Genomic DNA, 26,893 nt, shown 5'->3' with positions numbered 1-26,893 from the left:
TTGTACACTGACTTGCATCATGTTCATGGTTGTGTAGATGTTATACATACATACCGTATTTTCCGGACTATAAGTCGCACCGGAGTATAAGTCCCACCAGCCACTTTATCCATTATAAAGAAAAATAAACCATAAATAAGTCGCACCGGAGTATAAGTCGCACCAGCCACTTTATCCATTATAAAGAAAAATAAACCATAAATAAGGTCCACTGGACTATAAGTCCCATGGACATACAGGTATGTTAACATGAAAAGTTCAGATGATAATATTGTGACGGCTACCATTTTCAGATGCATATTTCACCAGTCGCAACTTGTAATCTGCAGAGTATGATTTTCTTTTTGGTGGCATTTTTTCGGGCCTTCTCCGTTGTCTTGTTATGTTAGTAACGTTAAAATTTTTATTTTTCTATGGTAGTCAGAAGTCGCAGGAACAGTCACACAAGCCTCGAGTGCCCTCTCGTGAGCTGCATTTTACCTACGGATATGTTTGTATTTTGCAGACCACATTGCGAGCCGAACCATGCAGCGCCTACCTGCGCAGCTCATGACCGCCCAGCGGTGTCGATCCAGCTCCTTCCAAGTGCAGACGCTAATCCTCCGCCGTCGCTCAGTGCTCCCATGCAGCTCTCAGCGTCAACTCTGCTCACACTGATATCCAAGGGTTGAAGCTGTCTTGTTAGCCGTCCCGGAATAAACACCATGTTCGTCTGCTTCAAACGCTTTTCACAATCATCGACGCCAGCTCCATCCAAGTGCACACGCTAATCCTCCACCATCGCTCACCCGGTGCTCCCACGCAGCTCTCAGCGTCAACTTAAACACTCTGCTCACATTGATATCCAAGGGTTGAAGCTGTTCTGTTCGCCATGCCAGAATAACAGCAAGCACCGTGTTCGTCAGCTTCACACGCTGTGGGTGAGATGAGGAATACGCATCCAAAGTTCTGTTCTCTGATTGGTTATCGCGACCAGCGTGAACTATAGGATGGCCGTCATACTACAGTGCCCATGATGCCCATTAATTATTGTATGGCCTTGCCTTGCAATGTGGAGCGCCTTGGGGCAACTGTTTGTTGTGATTTGGCGCTATATAAGAAAAAAGTTGATTGATTGATTGATTGATGATGCATTGCATTTCCTTTTCCGGTGGCCATTTTAAAACATAGATCAACTCTGTCACGTAAAATTGTTTTGTTACAGTAAATTAATTGAGATCCTACCGGTATATTTTTCATTTATAAGTCGCACCGGAGTATAGGTCGCACCCCCGGCCAAAACATGTAAAAAAGTGCGACTTATAGTCCGGAAAATACGGTACATACAATTTGGAGTCTCACCAAAGTTAAATAAATCCATGTTGTGCAGGGTGGCTTTCAGTTACTTCTGTCTGTCATAGCCATAAAACAAAGATGGTAGAATTACACTCAACAAAAATATAAACGCAACACTTTTGGTTTTGCTCCCATTTTGTATGAGATGAACTCAAAGATCTAAAACCTTTTCCACATACACAATATCACCATTTTCCTCAAATATTGTTCACAAACCAGTCTAAATCTGTGATAGTGAGCACTTCTCCTTTGCTGAGATAATCCATCCCACCTCACAGGTGTGCCATACCAAGATGCTGATTAGACACCATGATTAGTGCACAGGTGTGCCTTAGACTGTCCACAATAAAAGGCCACTGTGAAAGGTGCAGTTTTATCACACAGCACAATGCCACAGATGGCGCAAGATTTGAGGGAGCGTGCAATTGGCATGCTGACAGCAGGAATGTCAACCAGAGCTGTTGCTCGTGTATTGAATGTTCATTTCTCTACCATAAGCCGTCTCCAAAGGCGTTTCAGAGAATTTGGCAGTACATCCAACCAGCCTCACAACCGTAAACCACGTGTAACCACACCAGCCCAGGACCTCCACATCCAGCATGTTCACCTCCAAGATCGTCTGAGACCAGCCACTCGGACAGCTGCTGAAACAATCAGTTTGCATAACCAAAGAATTTCTGCACAAACTGTCAGAAACCATCTCAGGAAAGCTCATCTGCATGCTTGTCGTCCTCATCGGGGTCTCGACCTGACTCCAGTTCGTCGTCGTAACCTACTTGAGTGGGCAAATGCTCACATTCGCTGGTGTTTGGCACGTTGAAGAGGTGTTCTCTTCACGGATGAATCCCGGTTCACACTGTCCAGGGCAGATGGCAGACAGCGTGTGTGGCATCGTGTGGGTGAGCGGTTTTCTGATGTCAGCGTTGTGGATCGAGTGGCCCAAGGTGGCGGTGGGGTTATGGTATGGGCAGGCATCTGTTATGGACGAAGAACACAGGTGCATTTTAAATGCACAGAGATACCGTGACGAGATCCTGAGGCCCATTGTTGTGCCATACATCCAAGAACATCACCTCATGTTGCAGCAGGATAATGCACGGCCCCATGTTGCAAGGATCTGTACACAATTCTTGGAAGCTGAAAATGTCCCAGTTCTTGTATGGCCGGCATACTCACCGGACATGTCACCCATTGAGCATGTTTGGGATGCTCTGGACCGGCGTATACGACAGCGTGTACCAGTTCCTGCCAATATCCAGCAACTTCGCACAGCCATTGAAGAGGAGTGGACCAACATTCCACAGGCCACAATTGACAACCTGATCAACTCTATGCGAAGGAGATGTGTTGCACTGCATGAGGCAAATGGTGGTCACACCAGATACTGACTGGTATCCCCCCCCCAATAAAACAAAACTGCACCTTTCAGAGTGGCCTTTTATTGTGGACAGTCTAAGGCACACCTGTGCACTAATCATGGTGTCTAATCAGCATCTTGGTATGGCACACCTGTGATGTGGGATGGATTAGCTCAGCAAAGGAGAAGTGCTCACTATCACAGATTTAGACTGGTTTGTGAACAATATTTGAGGGAAATGGTGATATTGTGTATGTGGAAAAAGTTTTAGATCTTTGAGTTAATCTCGTACAAAATGGGAACAAAACCAAAAGTGTTGCATTTATATTTTTGTTGAGTGTATGTCAATGCCTATCAAAACATCATAGAGTGTTAAGTTTAAAAAGGCAGGGAGGGTCAACTAAAAAAAAAAAAAAAAAAGTTGGTGCGTGAAATAGTGGTGTTTGAATTGCACCATCTATTGCTGTCTTGTGCTTTAGTAATGCACTTTGTGCTGCACACTGATGTTCTTTTGAACACACTGTCAGGTGCAAATGTTCAGTTCACATCAACTAGTGCATTCAGACAAAATTGAAATCCAGCTGTGTGTTACCATTGTCACTGATTGTAAGCTGGGACACCATCTTTCTCCTCCTTCTGTCTTTGTCAGGGTTCGGTGTTACTACTGTAGCTGTTTTGTTGTACCACTGTTCCTTTTATTTCTGCCTATCTAACCCCTTCCACAGTGTGCCTCTCTGTTACTTTCTGTCTGTGTTGTGACCTGTATCCTTCTGGTGTGTATCTGGGGTAAATGTGTGTTGTATCTGCACAGTTAACTATTGAAAAATACAAGCTCAAAGAGGCTCAGAGGCTCATCACTGAATCTGATGCCAAGGTGGGTGTCTTCTCTGCATGCATTAGCCAGTTAATGCTGTGTGAATGTATGTTTAATCAGTCAATCAAAAACAACACACCCACTCCCCCCTCCCCGTTTTCAGCCTTTTCGTCTGGGCTGTTTGTATGTGCAATACTATACTATCCATTATATTGTTCATTTACATGGCGCTAGGAGTGTGCATATCATCAAGTCCCATCATTGCTCTTATTATCTAGCAGAATCTCACAAATTGTGAGCAGATTTCCAGAAACCATAAACTGGCTGTGGAATTCATTCAGATTATGGGACCTGTTTTGATAAACTATCATCTAAAGTGCATTTTGGGCATGTCCAACTCCACATTGTTACTTAAATGGTGTGAAATACAAGGTCTACAACCCCTGGCGATAATTATGGAATCACCGGCCTCGGAGGATGTTCATTTAGTTGTTTAATTTTGTAGAAAAAAGCAGATCACAGACATGACACAAAACTAAAGTAATTTCAAATGGCAACTTTCTGGCTTTAAAAAACACTATAAGAAATCAGGAAAAAAAATTGTGGCAGTCAGTAACGGTTACTTTTTTAGACCAAGCAGAGGGGAAAAAATATGGACTCACTCAATTCTGAGAAATAAATTATGGAATCACCCTGTAAATTTTCATCCCCAAAACTAACACCTGCGTCAAATCTGCTCGTTAGTCTGCATCTAAAAAGGAGTGATCACACTTGGAGAGCTGTTGCACCAAGTGGACTGACATGAATCATGGCTCCAACACGAGAGATGTCAATTGAAACAAAGGAGAGGATTATCAAACTCTTAAAAGAGGGTAAATCATCACGAAATGTTGCAAAAGATGTTGGTTGTTCACAGTCAGCTGTGTCTAAACTCTGGACCAAATACAAACAACATGGGAAGGTTGTTAAAGGCAAACATACTGGTAGACCAAGGAAGACATCAGAGTGTCAAGACAGAAAACTTAAAGCAATATGTCTCAAAAATCGAAAATGCACAACAAAACAAATGAGGAACGAATGGGAGGAAACTGGAGTCAACGTCTGTGACCGAACTGTAAGAAACCGCCTAAAGGAAATGGGATTTACATACAGAAAAGCTAAACGAAAGCCATCATTAACACCTAAAAAGAAAAAAATAAGGTTACAATGGGCTAAGGAAAAGCAGTTGTGGACTGTGGATGACTGGATGAAAGTCATATTCAGTGATGAATCTCGAATCTGCATTGGGCAAGGTGATGATGCTGGAAATTTTGTTTGGTGCCGTTCCAATGAGATTTATAAAGATGACTGCCTGAAGAGAACATGTAAATTTCCACAGTCATTGATGATATGGGGCTGCATGTCAGGTAAAGGCACTGGGGAGATGGCTGTCATTACATCATCAATAAATGCACAAGTTTACATTGATTTTTTGGGCACTTTTCTTATCCCATCAATTGAAAGGATGTTTGGGGATGATGAAATCATTTTTCAAGATGATAATGCATCTTGCCATAGAGCAAAAACTGTGAAAACATTCCTTGCAAAAAGACACATAGGGTCATTGTCATGGCCTGCAAACCCCTGGCAAAAATTATGGAATCACTGGCCTCGGAGGATGTTCATTCAGTTGTTTAATTTTGTAGAAAAAAAGCAGATCAGACATGACACAAAACTAAAGTCATTTCAAATGGCAACTTTCTGGCTTTAAGAAACACTATAAGAAATCAAGAAAAAAAATTGTGGCAGTCAGTAACGGTTACTTTTTTAGACCAAGCAGAGGGAAAAAAATATGGACTCACTCAATTCTGAGGAATAAATTATGGAATCACCCTGTAAATTTTCATCCCCAAAACTAAGACCTGCATCAAATCAGATCTGCTCGTTAGTCTGCATCTAAAAAGGAGTGATCACACCTTGGAAGGCTGTTGCACCAAGTGAACTGACATGAATCATGGCTCCAACACGAGAGATGTCAATTGAAACAAAGGAGAGGATTATCAAACTCTTAAAAGAGGGTAAATCATCACACAATGTTGCAAAAGATGTTGGTTGTTCACAGTCAGCTGTGTCTAAACTCTGGACCAAATACAAACAACATGGGAAGGTTGTTAAAGGCAAACATACTGGAAGACCAAGGAAGACATCAAAGCGTCAAGGCAGAAAACGTAAAGCAATATGTCTCAAAAATCGAAAATGCACAACAAAACAAATGAGGAACGAATGGGAGGAAACTTTAGTCAACGTCTGTGACCGAACTGTAAGAAACCGCCTAAAGGAAATGGGATTTACATACAGAAAAGCTAAACGAAAGCCATCATTAACACCTAAACAGAAAAAAACAAGGTTACAATGGGCTAAGGAAAAGCAGTCATGGACTGTGGATGATTGGATGAAAGTCATATTCAGTGATGAATCTCGAATCTGCATTGGGCAAGGTGATGATGCTGGAACTTTTGTTTGGTGCCGTTCCAGTGAGATTTATAAAGATTTCCACAGTCATTGATGATATGGGGCTGCATGTCAGGTAAAGGCACTGGGGAGATGGCTGTCATTACATCATCAATAAATGCACAAGTTTACGTTGATATTTTGGACACTTTTCTTATCCCATCAATTGAAAGGATGTTTGGGGATGATGAAATCATTTTTCAAGATGATAATGCATCTTGCGATAGAGCAAAAACTGTGAAAACATTCCTTGCAAAAAGACACATAGGGTCAATGTCATGGCCTGCAAATAGTCATATCTTAATCCAATTGAAAATCTTTGGTGGAAGTTGAAAAAAATGGTCCATGACAAGGCTCCAACCTGCAAAGCTGATCTGGCAACAGCAATCAGAGTAAGTTGGAGCCAGATTGATGAAAAGTACTGTTTGTCACTCATTAAGTCCATGCCTCAGAGACTGCAAGCTGTTCTAAAAGCCAGAGGTGGTGCAACAAAATACTAGTGATGTGTTGGAGCTTTCTTTTGTTTTTCACAATTCCATATTTTTTCCCTCTGCTTGGTCTAAAAAAGTAACTGTTACTGACTGCCACAATTTTTTTTTCCTGATTTCTTATAGTGTTTCTTAAAGCCAGAAAGTTGCCATTTGAAATGACTTTAGTTTTGTCATGTCTGTGATCTGCATTTTTTCTACAAAATTAAACAACTGAATGAACATCCTCCGAGGCCGGTGATTCCATAATTTTTGCCAGGGGTTGTAGTTCGGATTTTAATCCAATTGAAAATCTTTGGTGGAAGTTGAAGAAAATGGTCCATGACAAGGCTCCAACCTGCAAAGCTGATCTGTCAACAGCATGGCGCACAGCAACGCTGTGATAAAGCCTCACGGGACATGTTCTGGCATGTCCAGGCACATCCACAATTTCTCGGATAATCACTCGATGGAAAAACCATCGACAGCTGTCTGAACACCATCTCAAAGCCGTCCTGTGAGACCAAAACGGAGGTGGTTTTGTCTCGCTCCAGGAACGAATCCATCGTGATGTACGAAGCCTCCGCTCGGCTTTCCATGACAAAATCTCTTGTTAAAAGTGAAATCTGCCGGAAAATGGTTGATGTCCAGCTCTTGTGATAACCAGAGAAATGGCACACGATGGTCACGGATCCAGACAGCCATCCGTTTAGAAATGAAATGGTCGCTCAGCCTGTCGATGGCGGCTTTGGAGTGCGGTGCGCCCCACAGCCGCTGGGGGCCGTTCTTAAAGCGACAGTAATACTCCTTATTCTCTACCAAGCCCGTAACACTTTCACCGAAAGCCAGATAAATTTTTCTAATGGTTTCCAGCTGCCAGTCTCTAACAGTTTCTGAAAAAATTCTGATGGAAAAAAAGCCCAAATCATTCCGCCATTTCCTGACAATGAAAATCCGACGAGGGGCTGGACCACTCCTCACTCGAAGCCTGCTCACAGGTGAATGACGCAGCCGACAGGCGTGGAAAAACTCACGCATGCGCACGAGGGTTCAAGGTTGTCTGACGCAAACACACGTGATTCAAATCCATATGATTTTTGAAAAAAATAATAAGGTCAGATACTTTTCTAATAGACCTTGTATCTGCAGAAAGCAGTGCACATTGTACAAAGGTGTTTGTTTATTCAAATAATAGGAGACCATAGTCTCGTTTGACCCCTCCGTGATATTGCAGGATGTGACCACTTACGGGGACCTCCATTTAATATATACACAGTATATACACACTTCACACAGATATGGTGTACGTTTTGTTTTTGGCTTCAATCACTGAAGCAGTCGTGAAAAAGTTTTTTTTTTTTTTTTTTTTGGTTCCCAGTGGATAGGAAAAGGCGAGAAGGTGAGAGATGTCATGTCGGTAAGTGTTAGCCTACACAGCTAACCAGAGTAACTCCGTTCTCTCGCCTGCAAACCTGCTTCAACACATTTGTGCTTCGGATCATAAACAAACCGCAACACATGTCCACTTTCCCACCGCATTGTTACTGTTTCTTGCATTTTCACTTTGTTTGGATGTAATTTGCCCAAAACCCAATTGAAAATGCAGTGGTTTATACCCCGGAAGTAGAGAAATTGCATCATATGCGTCATATTTTACCCTTTTAGCGCACTCCCCCAAACGAGACTGCACTGACCTATTAGTCATGAGTGTGTTTTGGGCATAACATGAAATAAACCAATCAGAGTGTTAAATGGTAAATGGACTGCATTTACGTAGTACTTTTCCATCTGAATCAGACGCTCAGTGCGTTACAATTTTGCCTCACATTCACCCATTCATACAAACACAGTCACACACCAATATCAGGGTGCTGTCATGCATGTGTTACCTGTTTTGTATTTGTTTTGTATTTTTACATTTATTTGTACTCATAGTTGATAATTTTTGCTTTCAGTTCACTTTCTTGGTAGTATGGTGTGCAATTTAGCATCCCTGTGTGCACCTATAGAGTGTACCTCACTTATGTGAGGTGTGTGTCATTATTGTGGTTTGTAAACCTGACCACAACGACCTAATTTTTAGACCAAAACACCCATGTGCACACAGATGAGCCTAAATATGCTTGAGATTTAAAGCATGTAGGCACTGGGTGTAAGGTCGACCACTGCTTTAGTTGTGGTGTGCCTTGCTTTGCGACTAGTGGAAAATAGTAAGCTAAGTTCTAGTTGATGAAAGGCCTACCAATACAGACAAATGCTGGTGATCACAGGTGGAGGTGACTCTGTGTTTGAGAAGAAAATAAATCTTATTCACTGTATTAGAACCAAATTTAATTCAATGTATTATTTTATTGCCCAGAAACAAACACATGACATGCTTAAAAATGTTTAAAAAAAAAGACATTCACTCCATAACATTGAAGAATATAATAAAGGGAATTATAGTGAAACATACAGGGGAATCAGACAACACCATTTTCAGTGCAGTTTTCAAAACAAAGCTCCTTTCCTATTTGCACGAAAAGTTATTAATCCTCCTTCAGTGTCCTGTTGTGATGTTTTGTATGAATAAAAGACTGTGTCACTTATATGTCAAAGTTGCTCCATCATTCTCTCCATTTATGGCTGACCTGGATGTCTTTTGGCATGACTTAAGTGATAAATTTCTTTTTAGCCTGAGTCATATCACAAGCAGTACAAATGCTCATGCACATCAAGAGCCTGCACCGACTATAGCCATAAAATATGAAATACAAAAGCAGAGTTATCCTAGATTATTTACTTGTGTTCCATTAGGCTTCAACACCAGAGGGTGGAATCAACTGGAGCGTTTCAAAACATTTGTTTTGAAATAGTTGGCAACTAGTTAGCTGCACAATATTGGAAAAATACTGACTTTCCTGTGTTATTATTTCCTTCAGTATATATTTTGATGTAAAAAAAAAAAAAGCAAAACTAATTTTAACACATAGTAGCTTGAATCGCTTTATTTGGATAGAATGATTAACGTGATTTTATAGAGGAATGCACCAGAATAACTTGGTTTGGTCAACACCATGCTTTCTGTGCCTGAATGAATTCCATACAACTGACTATTTTGTTTTTGTGCACTTTGTGTTTTTCACAGTCATCCACTGTACAACACAAGGGAAACTGTTCTTGCATTCTGACATTTCACAATAAGAAGGAGGCCTTAATATATATAAAAAAAACTTTATATGTCTAAGAACCCTTAAATTGGAGTAAATTACCATATGTTATATCGTTGTTTCTTGTAGATTAGTCATAAAAAAATCAGATACATGGAAGGTTTCTAACTTAATTTTTAAAGCAACAGATCAGTTGTTGGTTGATGTGTTTGATTTAATTTCCCTAATTTGACATCCTGCTATGTGATGATTGCACATGGGCACTTCCCGATGATGAAGCTGAAACCGTATGACTGTTGAGGCCCGACGCAGCACAGCACCTGAAGGATTCCTTTTGATATGTAGAACATAAACATCGCTTTGTTCACACATAATCGTGATCATGTTCATGTCAGTGCCTCTCTTGTGCGTGTCTTCTGTGGTATGGCACTGATTAATAAATAATGTGACATATTAAATAAGATGTCACTGGGATGAAACAGAATTGCATCGTGCTGTGTGAGTGTTGCGCTGTCTTGGACTACACATTATCCTGTGGCACAAAGACAGGACGCATAGGGCGCAAGCAGCAATAAATAAAATCAAATAACCATTACTGTCGGATGGTGCATGTTAATTTAGGCAACAGATTAATTAAGAAGTCAGCGGGACTGCACAGTGTGTTATTTGTTTCATAACGCAGTGGAGGGACTAGACACAGAGGTATTCATGCCATGTATGAAACTCTGGAAACCCCACGTTTGTCTAAATACAGTGTAACGTCCTGTGAAGTTAGTTCATTACAGTGTCAAACTCTCAGGAAATCTTTAGCATCTTCAGAAATAATATTTGTAGATGTGTTCTTTATTTGTTGCTAAGCTGAGATGGATCAACTTCTAAGTGTCAGTCAGCCCATCTTTTAATCACACTTCATATCAGAATGGAATATTTACGTAGGATACATGTGTGTCAGAAACGGGCTGTTGGTAGCAATCAGTCCTCTGCATTTTCTACTCAGCAATAATGTCGTATACGAAAAATAACTTTTTCACAAAGTTTGTTTCATAAGGAAAGAATGAGAATGAACATGGTAATAATGAAAACATTGACTTTGAAAATTGGTCTATTCAACCAAAACCTTGGTTTAGCTTCAACCTACATATTAGAACAAGTACCATGTGAATTACTAAATACAAAGCATTTAGCATTATGTGTATTTTACAATATATGGAGGTCTCTACCTTGACGATCTAAAGTGCATAATGTAAATGCATTTGGGTCGTGCCCAACTGTACCTTAGTATTTACACAGAACCTAATCTGAGTGCAAAGTACAACAAAGGGTGCAAAGTCCACAAAGGGGTTTTATTCTAGACATATAATCCACCACAGCCCCCTGAGGTGAAGCATTAGCTCATGTCCTGCAACCCCATCTTCATCTCCTAGTCCTCCCACTATCTTTTCTCTTTCATGTGTCACCAGAGGGAGACAGACTCAGTTAAGCCACCTTGTTGCTTTGTCTGAGTAAGTATCAATTCAGGTGTCAGCATTCCAGCAGTGTTATGTTAACAGTTTGTATTGACATAACAGTCGGATTCAAATGGTGTCATCGTGTCCTCTTTTTTATAGTGCAGAGAGAGCGAGAGTGAGACGGAGAAAGCAGGAGTGACAGAGAGAGAGAGAGAGGAGAGACACAGATGGCCCCTCAAAATGGAAATAAGCACTTATTTTAGAAGCTAATTTGATTCCATCTCATATTAATCTTAAAAATGAAAATGGGCCATGAATGTCTCAAGATTGACAGACAAATAATAATGAGATGTGGATTCACTGAAGGGATCCGAGGAGTGTGTAGAACAAGCTCCTTGCCGAACACCGTAATTTTGTTGTTATAAACAATCCACTGGAACCATTATGTAATGAATCACTGCTTTCTTTATATATAAAGCCAATCACGATGGAGACACATAATCAAGTGACTGGGGCAAATGCACCTAGTGGCGAATTAGTTTTGGAAATGAGAAGTGCAGCTGTTGTGGAAAAGCTTTTTTGGTGAGATTAGGCATCTAATCAACTCCACTGATCAAGCCCTATCTCATCTTGGGAGCCTGTAATTGTTGCATTTGTGCCATTTTTTGACCCCCATGCTGAGATTTTTTTCTACTGGCTTTATTACAGACTAACTGCCAGTTCTTTGCAGTATGCACTGTTTGTTAGCACAGGCATTGAAGGGCTACGCAGGATGTAATGTCATCCCTGTCTGATTTTTTTCCTCCTGACTTGATGATGAAAACTTTTCAAGTATCCAACATTCTTAAACACTAAATTATTATTATTGATCCAAAGTCATTCTCTGATTTGTCGCATATATTTGTATAATGCATAGAAGCACCTCTTCAGGCCTGCTTTTTGGCCAGTTTACAACTCTCCATATGAAGCAACATTTGTGTTGCTTTTCAGTAGCTTTTTGACTCATTTGCAGATTGTCCAACTGGTAAATTTGATGACCAGCTCACATTTTACACATATGATGTAAAAACGAGCAAATTGTAGCAGATACAGTGACCTCCAAATTGATTTTTGAAATGGCATAAATAAACAAATTAAAATAAAAAAAATACCAAGTGTTCCAATACTTTTGGAGGGAAATGTACAAGGTCTGTGATAAAACTAACGTACCTTTTTATTTTTTTCAAAAACTACATGGATTTGAATCACGTGCAATTACATCAGACAACCTTGAGCCCTCGTGCGCATGCGTGAGTTTTCACGCCTGTCGGTTACGTCATTTACCTGTGGGCTGGCTTTGAGTGACGAGTGGTCTACCCCTCCCATCGGAATCTCTTTGTCTGACAACTTCCTGAGAGACTGGCGCTTTGCTTGATCAAAATTTTTTCAAAAACTGTGAGGCACATCGAAGTCAACACCATTCGAGAAATTCAGCTGGTTTTCTGTGAAAATTTTAACGGCTGATGAGAGATTATGGACTGTTGCTGTCGCTTTAAGGACTGCCCACGGAGCAGGACATCGCGACGCGCCCTGAGCTGCCGCTGTCTGCCTGTTTCGAGCTGAAAGCTTCCAGATTTAAGCCTCTGTTGACCCAGGACGTCGTGAGAGAACAGAGAACTTTCAGAAGAGGTCGGGATCAGCAGTTTATCCGGACATTCCACTGTTAAAGGAGATTTTATGAATGAAAGACGTGCGGAAGGGTCTGCGCGTCGGGACGCAGCCGGCGCGGTGCGGCGGCACAGGAAAAACACCTCCGTGTTGATAACCATTTGTAAAAACCAGGCGGCTTTTGATGGCTTTCAGTTGAGTGGGTATCTGAGAAATTGTTTAACAGCTGGACATGTTCCAACTTGTCCTTAAGGCTTCCAACAGAGGTGTTTTTCCTGTGGCGGCGCCGGCTGCGTCCCGACGCGCGGACCTGTCCGCACTTTCTTTCATTACAAAATCTCCTTTAACAGTGGAATGTCCAGATAAACTGCTGATCCCGACCTCTTCTGAAAGTTCTCTGTTCTCTCACGATGTCCTGGGTCAACAGAGACTTAAATTTGGAAGCTTTCAGCTCGAAACAGGCAGACAGCGGTGGCTCAGGGCACGTCGCGACGTCCCGCTCCGTGGTCAGTCCTTAAAGCGACAGCAACAGTCCATAATCTCTCATCAGCCATTAAAATTTTCACAGAAAACCAGCTGAATTTCTCGAATGGTGTCCACTTCGATGTGCCTCACAGTTTTTGAAAAAATTTTGATCAAGTAAAGCGTCAGTCTCTCAGGAAGTTCTCAGACAAAGAGATTCTGACGGGAGGGGTGGACCACTCCTCACTCAAAGCCAGACCACAGGCGAATGACGCAACCGACAGGCGTGAAAAAACTCTCGCATGCCCACGAGGGTTCAAGCTTGTCTGATGTAATCGCACATGATTCAAATCCATATAGTTTTTGAAAACAATAAAAAGGTCCGATATGTTTCTAACAGACCTCGTATGTCTGTCATGGTCGTATTAGCGTCACTATAATCAATAAAACGGGATTATTTACTAATGTTGACAAACTGCATACCATCCTAAATAATTTGGATAATGACCATTCATTCATTTTAAAAATGGTTTATGTTTTTTTTTAAGGATCACTTTTGACGAAAGACTATTTGAACTTGTCTTGTGCAAGAGGAAATGCACAGTGGGAAAATGTCACAATCTTTGAAAACCCTGTGCTACTGTAATTCATCTCAGCCCTAATTGGATAATATGAACCCCTTCCACACACTCTGTATTTGGTGAATGAAAGCTTGTATGTTGTAAAAGTTGCTGTTCTCCCCATTGAGCCTGAGTAATAACTAGTTCTAACAGTGATAGATGAAAGATAGCCCACATGGCTAAATCTGGCACATTTACTTGACGGACTGTTAATTAATGGGTGTTGTACCTTTTAAATATAAATTTATATAAACTATAATACATAAGAATGTAACAGTTCAAGTAGTACACTCCCTATTGGACCCTCGTATGGGGAAGTGATGGTCTAGTGCAGGGGTGGGCGACGAGGGCCGAGACACTGCATGTTTTCCTTGCAGCCAATCACCTCAGCAGGTGGGTTGCTGATGAGCTTCTCCCTTGAACATAAACACCTGGTTGTCAATGAAATCACCTGCTGAAACACCTGAACATTAATGAAATCACCTGCTGAGATGATTGGTAGCAAGGAAAACCTGCAGTGCTTCGGCCCTTCATGGCACATGATTGCCCACCCCTGGTCTAGTGGTTAAGGCATTGGGATTGAGACCAGAAGATCCTGGTTCAAATCCCAGCCTGACTGGAAAAATCACTAAGGGCCCTTTAATCCCCTATTGCTCCTGGTGTGTAGTGATGGCAGCAGCATCACATCAGGGTGAATGTGAGGCATTATTTGTAAAGCGCTTTGAAAACCGATGCAGATGGAAAAGCGCTATACCATTTACCAGTCCTAACAGGGTTTTCTGTCCGTTGTTAAGACTTTACATGAAAGATCAAACTCTTTTGGAAGAGCGTCAGTATGAGAATAAAAGGTCAAAAATCCTGTTTGGGATTATTCCATATAAAATAAAAGTATAGCTGCCATAGCTTCATCCTACATTATAGTGTAAGCAAGGATAAGAACCTCAGACCTTTCCACCCCACTTGCCCTATTTTCTGGGCTGAGTTACTTGTTTCGCTGGCCCTGCGACTTATTTCAAAGTGGCTTACAATACGTCCAGAAAGTATTCACAGCGCTTCACTTTTTTCCACATTTTGTTATGTTACAGCCTTATTCTAAAATGGAGTAAATTAATCCAGTCCTGGTGGATCTGAACTTCTTCCGTTTACAGATGATGGAGGCCACTGTGCTCATTGGGACCTTTACGGATGATCAGAAATGTTTCTTTACCGTTCTCTAGATTTGTGCCTCAAGAAAATCTTGTCTCAGAGGTCTACAGACAATTCCTTTGACTTCATGCTTGGTTTGTGCTCTGACATGCACTGTCAACTGTGGGACCTTATATGTAGACAGTTGTGTGTCTTTCCAAATCATGTCCAATCAACTGAATTCACCCCAGGTGGACTCGAATTAAACTGTAGAAACATCTCAAGCATGATCAGTGGAAACAGGATGCACCTGAGCTCAATTTTGAGCTTCATGGCAAAGGCTGTGAATACTTATGTTCGTGTGATTTCTTAGTTTTATAATTTTTAATAAATTTGCAAAAAAACCCCAAACTTTTTTCACATTGTCATGATGGGGTATTATATGTAGAATTTTGAGGAAAAAATTTTGGAATAGTGCTGTAACATAAAATCTGTTGTGTGCTGTGAATACTTTCCGGATACACTATATACATAAGAAAAAAAAATACTGTATTACGTCGATGGCCACAGGATGGCATTGTCTGCATATATGACATGTTTCTGTATACTGATCTGAAAGAGGTACTATGGTGCATTACTGCCAGCTGGCAGGAATGTGACTGGCACCATTAAGCTGGATGCCAGTCACCGTCAAACAAGAACAAGAAGACCTGAATGAGAAGGACATGCTGGGTTTTAGAGAATGAGGAAATTAATAACTCATCCTGCCATAACTGAAATGCTACACTTGTGAATAAAGAGAGCATATAACCTAACCTTCATTCTACTTGGCACTCCACTTGTTTGCACTTTATAGGACAGCCAGAACAATATTTAACTACAATATTTTAAAATGTGTCGGTGTGCGTGTTAAATTACATTTAGTAAGGTAAACATGCACACTTTTTGGCTGTGAACAAATGTTTTACTGTGTACACTGGTGACATGCAGTTTACTGTTGAGTTCTTTGTGCCTTATTTAATAATAACTACCCCGTTAGCTTCTGCTCACTAACACATTTGCATCATAAATAAAGAATATGCATATTAAATTAATTTTACTTCTTGTTGCATGAAGCAATACAAAATTTTCAACATAAATCTGTATAAACTGGTGCAACTGTATGTTTTTTCTTCATGTCACATTTTTGGATGGAGATTGGGGTACAGGTATCAGAAGATTGTAGTAGGAACCAGAATCCACTGGTAGACCCAAGCTGTGAAGAAAGATGTCAGGCTCAGAAGAGAGTCTTTCTGAAGTCCATGAGCCTCCTTAAGAAGTTAACATGTAGCCTCTGGCCAAAAAAATGATGGAATAATCACACATAGAAGATATTCACCCAGCCTTCTTATGTCATCACAAACAAACATCACATTTATGACACAAAACCATTTTCCATCAACAGCATAACAAGTCCAGCTTTGTGAAACATACCTCACACATATTAAATATAGTTAATGGTATGTTGTTTTTCAGATCAAGTTGGGGGAAAATTATGGAATCACTTCATGTTGAGGTAAAAAATTATAAGCGGCTACCTCCATAGATGGATGGGCTTTCCACGCAGCCTTTGTAGTGCCGCACTGTATGGGAGGATGAATAAACTCCAGCTGCCGTTCAGCAGCCTCGACGAGGAGTTCATGGTCTCTCGTACAAGAGAGGCTTTGCTCTATCGGGACTCCAAGGACTCAAGAGTGGCAGCAGCAGGCATTGTGGTAGGAACGGGCAGGAAGTGGAGGGCTCAGGAGTGTTTGGAGGCAGCAGAGTCTCGGCTGAGGCACAGGGCTTTGGTGGGAATGGTGACTAGGGGACGTGCAGGGCTAGGAACATTTCCTCAGCCACTCTATGAGAAGGTACATGGCAAGGACAAACGCCTGCTAGTCCTGAAGGAGGTGCGCTCAGGGGTTGAGGAGGAACGGGCCATTAGGATGGTGGGCATGCAGCAGCAAGGACCATGTACAAGGTGGGAGGGTGTGCTGGAGAGGAAGGTTTCTTGGCCCGAGATCTGGCGGGCAGTACCCCAGCGCATTAGCTTCATGGTTCGATCCGCTTATGATGTTCTGCCCAGCCCATCTAATCTCCAACTCTGGGCCATGGGTGACTCTCTGGCTTGTGCACTGTGCTCTAGGAGAGGCTCCCTGGAACATATTCTGAGCAGCTGCTCGATAGCCTTGGGAGAGGGCCGATACCGTTGGCGGCACGACCAGATGCTGAAGTCTATTGCAGAGACTCTCTCTAAAGTGGATAAAAACTACAGCACCAGGCAACAACTGGGCAGAAGGAGCATCACCTTCGTCAGGGCTGGAGAGCAGCCTCAGTCACACCCCAAACCTGTAGCCAGCCTTCTCACCTCAGCTGTTGACTGGGATGTACGAGTGGATTTGGACAAACAGCTCAAGTTCCCAGACTATGTCGCAATAACTGCTTTGAGGCCAGACATCGTGCTCTTGTCAGTTTCCTCAAGGCAGGTGCTATTGATTGAGCTGACAGTTCGCTGGGAGGATCGCATAGAGGAGGCAAATGAGCGTAAGCCGACAAAGTACCAGGTGCTGGTCGAGCAATGCCAAAGAAGAAGCTGGAAAGCACGCTGCGAGCCCATTGAAGTGGGGTGTAGGGGTTTTGCTGGCCGCTCAGTATGCAAGGTGTACTTACTGCTTGGTATCACAGGGGCTGCAAAACGGAAAGCCATCAAGTCCACCATGGAGGCAGCAGAAAGAGCCTCCAGATGGCTTTGGATCAGGAGGAGCGATCTGTGGGCAAATGCTACTGGGACACAAGCCAGGGTCTGATCTTCACTGGCTGGGTCGCCGGAGGGAGGGCGTATGATGTTGAAAGACCTGAAATGTCCGATGAGCTCCGGAACATCACTGAAGATGTGTCCCAGTGCATCTTAGGATGTATCTTTTAGCTAGTTAATTGTATGTTGTTTTTCAGATCAAGTTGGGGGAAAATTATGGAATCACTTCATGTTGAGGTAAAAAAAAAAAATCAAATCATCCACAACAACAATAACATCATAATTAGTATATGGTTTCTTTCCATGAGCTCTTATGGTGGCTTAAATTCAAGATGGTTCCACCTTTTTGGTACAGCTTTTGATACATCCATTTCGCTATATAGAAACTTGTCATGAACCGATTTTTTTTTTATCCAGTTGTGAATTTTCAGTCAGAATACTATGCAGGCTGTTTCCTGACTATGTCTTTGAGTTGTTTTACCTTTCCTGACTATGAGCTTACACACTATTCTGTTGCAAGATGCTTTGTCACTTCAAAACAATGACTTTATCATCATCAAACCAATTTTCTCATCACTCATCATCACTCATCTTCAACCGCTTTTCCGGGATTTGGGTTGCGGGGGCAACAGCTCCTGCAGTGGACCCCAGACTTTCCTTTCCCATGCCACATTGACCACCTCTGACTGGAGGATCCCGAGACGTTCCCAAGCCAGTGTGGAGATATAATCACCCCACCTAGTCCTGGGTCTTCCCCGGGGTCTCCTCCCAGATGGACGTGCCTGGAACACCTCCCTTGGGAGGCGCCCAGGATCTAAAGGCATCCTTACCAGATGCCCAAACCACCTCAGCTGGCTCCTTTTAACGCGAAGGAGCAGCAACTCTACTCAGAGCCTCCCACGGATGACTGGACTTATCACCCTATCTCTAAGGGATTCTGTCAGTGGAATTTGAAAAGTGTTTAGATTTTCACTGTATGCGATGGACTGTTGAGATAATGGCTGCCATCTCCCACAGTCCTTTACCTGATGTGCAAGCTTCATAAATGAGAGGTGAATTTGTTTTCATCAGGTGGTTTGCTTTATATGTTCCATTAGAACAGCAGCAAAAAAAAAAAAAGTTCCACCATCATCTTCCTGGCTGATACAGATTCATGATTCATCACCAAATTTTTTTTTTAATCCAATTATGCTTATTTTTATCCCACTGTAACCTTGCTTTCTTCTGTTTATGGGTTAATGCTGGTTTTCATTGCTCTTAACTATGCACTTTGTAAATGCTGTTTCGTTTGTCGCTTTCTTACATTTCAGTCACTGCTGCCAGACTTTTGGCATGAAGCAGACAGTTTGACCACATTCACCCATTTTGGCATCTCTTTACTGGCTTCCTGTTCAGATTTTAAGGTTCTGCTACTAGTCTATAAAATTGTTCGCGGACTGGCACCTCCCTACTTAGTTGACCTTATTAAACCCTATGTACTGGCCAGGGCTTTGCACTGTCAGGTGCAGTACTACTTTGTGTCCCTATGGTGAACAAAAAGTGTGCGGGTCATAGAGCTTTCTCTTATCGTGCCCCTGTTCTGTGGAATGATCTCCATGTCAATAAAACAGTCCGATTCTGTAGAGACTTTAAGGCCAGACTTAAGACGTACTTATTTTCCCTTTTGTATGGCTAGCATACTGGCATAGTGTATTACTATGCTTTTTACTCTTTTAAATTCATTTTATTAGGAAACGGAGCGGGCTGTGGCCTCAACTTTCTCTAAATTCTGGGTCTTTTAATGAAGCTTAAGGCTAGTGGCCGACGATCACCTTAGTTTTTCTTTTGTTCTTCTTGTTGAGTAATGCTGACAAATTATACTGTATTTGTTGTCTTTCTGATGCCTGATTCTGTTTTTTCTCCCTGTGTGTCTGTCTGAAACCCTCCGTTTCCTGTGCACCAACAACATTTCCCATGGTTCTCCCCAGACAATGGAACAATGGTGCCACGCTGTCATACTGCCATCTAGTGCCGCTATACTGTAGTGTCATCTCATGATGTTTTAACAGTAGACTTGGTGGGAATCTAACGGCAGGCAAACCCCCTTTTGCGGGAAATTTCACATAAACAACTTCAGCTCTTTATTTTAATCCTGTTTACATACAGATGACACAAACCATGACAAAACAAGCCTTACACAAAGCCAGATCTCTGCATTTTTTTATTTCGTCTTGGCGGGGACGCAGCGATCACCGGGCCGTCTTGGGAGGAGGTACGCCGGTGTCGAGCATCACAGAGGCAGGTGCACAGCCAGTTCGAACGATACTGAACAATACTGCAGCCTCTGTGACAGTGAACAGGGATGCTTTTATGAAGAAAATGGCAGAATGGAATTTGAAATTATTCATGTACGAGACACACTGAGATTTTGGTGCTGGACAGCGGCGTGCATTATTTCCATTTTTCTATGTTTTAAAGGACATGTCACACAGAAGTCTTAACATTTCAGAGTGTTTCCGACACCGTTTCTTAGAGGACACCATGCACTTGAATGCTGCTAACATTAAAAACAAAACCACAGATTAATTGCAATTGTAAGTGTGATGTGGTGTAATGATGGCACCGTGATAACTGTTAATTGTCATGCAGTCACGGTAAAAGGAACCGCTTTCCACTGTGCAAAAACTTAGTGCATGTGTACATTGCGCGAGTGCGGTGCACGCTTCTCCGTTACAGAACAGTCTCACGTCAAGACAGACTCTCAAAGTAAAATAAAAATAAAGCCTACTTGCTCCACTGAGAAGAAGAAAAAAACCCTCAACAGTCATCCATTTGTGATTTCCAAAGTCCGCTCCACCAATGGAGTACCCACGCACGGATCGCGTGCGATCGCCAGCCGGTGTTGCGGAGCTCCTCACAAAGTTCTCTCACAGTTAGATAGAAAGTCCATTATCTCCTGAAAATAACATATTCTGACTTTTTCCCAATGTAAAAAAAAAAAAAATCCATCTGCGTGTCCAGCCTGTAAAAAACAGCGTCATGGAGACACTCCGTGTGCACGCTCAAGGCGGGACTAAAATAGTGTCCACCGACACAAACAGCAGCGTCACCACATGTTAGAATCCAAAGTCCGACAGACTCTCCAAAAATTAAGAGTTTTGGGGTGATGTGTGTCGCCTTCTGTCTCTGCTCTGTGTAAGCCTGATCCCGTCAGATCTCAGAAGCTAAGCAATGCGGGACCTGGTTAGTACTTGGATGGGAGACCTCTTTGGAACACCAGCGGCTGTGTGTGTTTCTCCAGGTAAAACTGGAGTTGCATCAGGAAGGGCATCCGGCATAAAACTTGTGCCAACTACCTGTGTGGATCTGGCTGTATCTGCTGTGGTGACCCCGAACACCAAACGGGAGCAGCCGAATGGACACCCACCCGTGTGTCGCCTGCTGTCTCTCTGTACAGCCTCTGTAAATCCAAACCTTTACTTTCAAATGAAAGCTTAGAAGCTTCATTATCGCACAAAGCCGTGTTCATTTCTTGACTGTGTCAGCCATCAGGATGTTTCTGATTTTCCTAAAAGGTACATCACACGCTGAGAAATGCCGACAAATGCAGAGTAAAATGCAGAGTAATAAGACTAATTAGTAATAAATAATGCACCTGCTGACTCGGGAAGGAAAGCTGGACCTTTTGTTTTTCCATTTTTTGACAGTATAGAGGGGTGTCAAAATCTGAATCACAAGGACAAGGTGAGATTTTAACCCTGTGAAGTGATTGCCCCCCGCCTGATGATGTTGTGACTTGGGAATTCAAACTTTTCAAATTGAAAGTTATGCAGAGGAAAAGTGTAAAATATCTGGAATCTCTCACATTTTAAATTGTCTTTCTGTACATTATTTTTTTCTTCCAAATAAGTTTATTGCACATTTGTTACATACATTGTGTCAACAAAACACAAACATTTTAGATTAATTTAACTAATCAACAATTCAGCACAAAATCAGACAAGAAACAGTACTAAAAGATTTTAATTTTTGTCTTTGGGCTTCAGGACACAAGGTTGGATAGGACACCAAGTGGAAGTGTCGCGTGCGGTGATAGTTCCCAACAGCACCACTATACTAAACATTTCTGGGGAGAACCCTGTTTCCTGTATATTCGTTTTGTGAATTGTTTTGTAATTTGTGTCGGTAGCATGGACAAAGCAGAGGGTCACCCCTTTGAGTCTGGTCTGCTTGAGGCTTCTGCCTCAGAGGGAATTTTTTCTTACCACTGTCACCTGTGTGCTTGCTCTGGGGGTTGGTAAGGTTAGACCTTACTTGTGTGAAGGCTCTTGAAGCAATTTTGTTGTGATTTGGCGCTATATAAATGAAATAAATTGAAATTGAAATTAAGATACAGCAGACATCTATAAGTATCCTGAAAGATACCACGAAGCGAACAGTGAAAAAAATGTACTGTAATTGTTAGCATACAGGAGATATATAGATTTTAAGGAATTGCTGTTCTGCACAACTTGCATTTTCAAAATTGATTGATTGATTGACATTGTGCCACAATTTACCAAATGTACACAGTACGTGTTTGCTCATGCTTGTGTTGTTTATCCTGACACTTTATCATCTTCATTGGTTTTTACTTTTATAGCCTTCCAATGTTGTTTATACTTGAAAAGGATTTCCCATTTGTCAGAGTTTTAGAATCCTTTCCATTGTTTTAATTGACAACTTTTTGGTGCCGTGTTTCCATTCAATTAGCCAAGTCTAACAGCTCGTTAAGGTCTGTAAGCACACTCTTTTAATTGCAGACTAATTTGCATTTTTAGGCTTGTGCCTGTATTCTAGAAATGCAAACTACACAATAACTCCATAAATGTTTTTTTCTCTGTCTGGAAAACAGCATGCTATTAATTAAATGAATTACATTTCATTTGTTTGAGGTATAGCCAGAATGATCAGGTCTTGAAAAAAAATTGTTTTGTGTCATGTCTGTAATTTGTTAATTTGCCGTTAAGTTAGAATTCCATGTGTATAAGAAACACTTAGTCCCACACAGGCCCTGAGGCCCTTCGAGCTGTTGCTTATTCCAAAATATAGTGGTGTGAAGCACACAAGATTCTACCACTGTCCGTGTATAAGAATCCACCAGTCCATCGCATCTTTCTTCCCCACCCAAGGCTAGAATCCATTTTACAGTTGGGTACACTGTGACAATGCCCAGGAATTGTCTTGTTCAAATACACTGACAAACGGCCTGAAGCACACACTTGGAATCAAACCCTGTCTACAGCGTATATTAGTAGGTTACGTCCTGTCCCACCTTTACATCATGTGCAGAGTCAGAGGTTATCTATGTGTGATTGGCTCATAATTTTTGCAGGGGTTATACACTGAAAGTCCAAAATGACAGCAGCTCTTGTGTTTGCTGAAAGAAAACTGCTGAAAACTATTGCCAACTGTACAAGTTGGGAACATACTGCTGGGTGTGCACTACATCCCTAAAAACACCTATTCCAGTGGACTGGAAAGCCCCTCTGGCCACTTGTTGAGCATTTAATTCAGTCAAGACCATGCAGATTTTAACGAAAGCCCCTTTCACACCGGGGCTGCTCCCAGTTGCTTCCTGTTGCATCATGACAACTCAGGAATTTCTGTGTCAGGTGCACGCAACAGGGGGCAGAGAGGAGGTGAGGACGCAGCCTGCAGGTTCTCTGCACTTAGAAGTCAGAGTGCACAGTTTGGCTGCAGACAGACTATGCACCCTGACTTCTCGTGCTGAGCTGCAGGTCTGCGCTCTGAGTTCTGTTATAGTTTATCTTTCCTCCTTTGACTACAAGAGGCGCGCGCGTGCGTGCGCGCGAACGAACCGTCTGTGAGCAAATGTGAAGATGTCTGGAGTTCTACTTGATGTTGACATGTCCTGTCTCTGGCAATCAGTCTGTGAGCAGGACTTATGTCCTTTTTTGTCCTTTTTTGTCCTTTTTTAAACACAGTGATGAGAGTTTGAGGGGAGAACAAGGAACTAATGCCTGCAACCAGACAGTTTTTTTTCTTTCTTTATTGTTCACATGTGCGTGCTTGAACGAAGCATCCGTGAGTAAATGTGATGTCTGGAGTTATATTTGATGTTGACATATCCTGTCTCTGGCAATCAGTCTCTGAGCAGGACTTACAGTTTGTTCTTTTTTGTCCTTTTTTTTTCTAACTATGATGAGAGAGTTTGAGCGGAGAACAAGGAACTAATTGCCTGCAGCCAGACAGTTTTTTTTTTCTTCTTTTTTTAAGTTCACATGTGCGCGCGTGAACGAATCGTCCATGAGTGGACTGGAGATGTCCGGACTTTTTACTGAATGAGGACATCTCCTGTCTCTGGCAATCAGTATTTGAGCAGGACTTATGGATTTTATTTAAACACTTTTGTGAGAGTCTTCCCACAAAAGTGTTTAAAATTATGAAAAGGAGCAGCAAGGAGGAGCAGCTGCTGCAATCAGCATTTTTTTCTGTGTTTTTTGAGCGTGTAGTTTTACTGTATTGTGTACACGGTATAAAAACAATCCTGAGTGATTTATACTGCGGGAACAATAGAACACAGCAGGAATCATAAATTGGCGTCGGGTAACATCGTCTTGTGAGGGTGTGGCTTCCAGTCACGCTGAGTACCGTCCTGTTGCTCTGACTTGTGCTGAAACCACTTAATTCTGCCTCGAGCAGAGGACGCAAAAAAATGAAACATTTAATTTTTGTTTGTGCCCCTCGCGCTGTTGTGGCGCTGAGCTGCATCGTCTCGGCACTAGGTTGCTTCCACACAGCATCGTCATAACGACGCACGACACAGCCGGGAACAACTGGGAGCAGCCCCGGTGTGAAAGGGGCTTTAGCTGCAGAAGAGTGGAGCAAGGCTTCTTTCACTTACAAACTCACTTACTCACTGGATGGATTAAATGTAATAGGCTCTGCTGGAAATGTCTTGATTGCTAGCTCCACGTTGAGTCAGAAACCATGCACAAAAAAGTTTATCTCACTCATATAATCATTTTGATTTGTAAAACTATTAAAAGGAAATTCTATTGCACAGTCCTCTTACATGGCGTAAAATGGGCAAAAAAAATATGCATGACACCAAGTTATTCTCGGTGTACAACCTTAATTAGTGTAGTGTTATTGATGTTGTTCTTACTATCTGACCATATGAGCACAGTCAAATTCTCGACACCTCACTAAAATGCCATAATATACAAATTACAGTGTCCTTTGTGTTTGCATAGAGCAACAAATTGCACCTTTACGACAACTTCTGGGGATGGTACATTCGAGTAATTGTGGTACTGAAGGGTTGGTTGACTGTAGACCATCACTAACATTAATGTTCTGTATTTGCAGATTGCTGCTGGCCCAGCCGCAGGTGGAGCAGGGGTTCCACCTCCACCTCCTCCTCCACCCCCACCTCCTCCAGGTGGCGGCCCACCACCCCCTCCACCTCCTCCTCCTCTTCCTGGCATGACTAGCATTCCACCACCACCTCCTCTTCCAGGTGGAGGGCCTCCACCTCCCCCACCACCTCCTGGGTGTGGACCACCACCTCCTCCACCTTTTATGGGTGGACCTGGTATGCCCCCTCCACCCCTAATGAAGCCTGTTGAAAAACTGCCTTATGGACTAGAGCCCAAGAAGACCTACAAGCCTGAATCTGTAATGAAGAGGGTCAATTGGACCAAGGTAATTTTGATTTATTGCCAGGTTTGTTGCCATTTCTTCAGCATTTTGTTAAATTGCAGAATGTTCACCATACATGTTGTTGCTATTTTGTAACAGTATGATATAATACCTTTACAGAGATGCACAGTAAAAAATAGGGTTTGTTGGATTTCTATACACCAGCACAATAAATAGATCCAATGAAGTGTGCAAAATTGGGAATACAAGCTACCAAGATCCATTCATATACACGTGCACTCTTACGGGCCCCTTCACACATAACATGAAAGATACAGAAACCGGAAGAAAATCAGTGAACCAAACAAAAAATGGGGAACCACGAACCATCGTGCACATGCATGAACACAGTGTGAGCAGCTGGGACGTGTTGCACCACAAAAATAAAATCAAAACCAGCTATATAATTATATTACTGGGTTGATATGAATAATAAATAAAAGGGGACGCAGTACAGAACCCTGCGGTTAAATAACGCTGGTTAAATAAAAAATAAATGCTTATACTTGAATGAAAGTGGTGTATTTGTCACACTGTTGTCATATAGTCCTGCGCCGCGCCGCTCAAAGGACACGCGTGTCAGGCTAGGCCCATGTGTCCAGCCTGACATGCATGTCCTCTCAGGCAGATGTGACATTCAGATCGCCTGCTGCATGTCCACATGAACTGATGGTCCGTTTTAGTTGGAACAGCCTGTCACTGTGCGTGCTCTCTAGCCCGTCGCAAAAGTGGTATATGTTTTTATGTATTTCCATGTGAGGGCAGCAAGCACACGCACGCGCATCACGATGGACAGTTGTAAAGGTCCTGTCATTCAAAACCCGGTCCGTGTTCTGCATCTGTGATGTCCAAGACAAAAGATGTCAACAGCTGCTGCTGTTGAAAAGCCAGCCACACCCCCTGTCCATTCAGCGCTCAGACCAAGCTGTCACTCTGTGATCAAATGAGCAGCACCGCACCTGTGGTGGGGGGAAACACACGCACACATGTGTTGTGGGGGGAGCCAACACTCTGGCACGCCACGTGTACTTGGCAACATCACAGTCCTGAGGGCACTTAGACAAATTTCACAGCCAGCTCAAAAGTGATCGCCTGCTCACTATTTTCTTGCTAACAGCACGAATGGCCACACATTTCCTAAGTGTTCTGTCAGCAGTATTAGCTGTTTGTGTGTGAGACCTGGAATTTGGCCGACACATGCCGTGAGAGGGATCGAATGGGCTGTCACAGTGCACACACTGTCTTTCGGCCGCTTGTGTGTGTGAATGGTTGTAGCGACAGGTATAGAAGGCGTTGGAGGCAGCTCTGATTTTTCACAAATGGCATGCAATTCCTCATTCATGCGCTAGCCGGCTTCAATCGTGTTATGTTGTGAAGGGGCCCTAAGCTCTTTAAGCAACCATTTAGCAAACGCTCCACTATTCTACACTCATCCTCAAGTTCAAAGGATTCAGTTGTGAACAATATCCACTGCTCCAGTGTCCTTGGATTTGCATGGTCTTAGCGTAACTGAATGG

The 26,893-nt window shown here is 42.3% G+C and overlaps 1 protein-coding gene across 2 annotated transcripts in view; it reads left to right on the top strand.

Annotated features, from left to right (window-relative positions):
• Positions 1–26,893, top strand: part of diaph2 (diaphanous-related formin 2) — a 1,163,737-nt gene that overhangs the window by 451,066 nt on the left and 685,778 nt on the right. The window contains exons 18-19 of one of the 2 annotated variants that reach the window (XM_034181862.1): positions 3,504–3,566; positions 25,044–25,379. In XM_034181862.1, the coding sequence (XP_034037753.1) occupies positions 3,504–3,566; positions 25,044–25,379 (399 nt within the window). The remainder of the gene's footprint in view (positions 1–3,503; positions 3,567–25,043; positions 25,380–26,893) is intronic. The other variant, XM_034181863.1, reaches the window with a different exon arrangement.

This window comes from Thalassophryne amazonica, chromosome 11 (assembly GCF_902500255.1).
Source record: "Thalassophryne amazonica chromosome 11, fThaAma1.1, whole genome shotgun sequence".
In the NCBI taxonomy this organism is placed as follows: domain Eukaryota; kingdom Metazoa; phylum Chordata; class Actinopteri; order Batrachoidiformes; family Batrachoididae; genus Thalassophryne; species Thalassophryne amazonica.
Note: the sequence above shows the minus strand (reverse complement) of the source record. Positions and strands in the feature narration are given on the sequence as shown.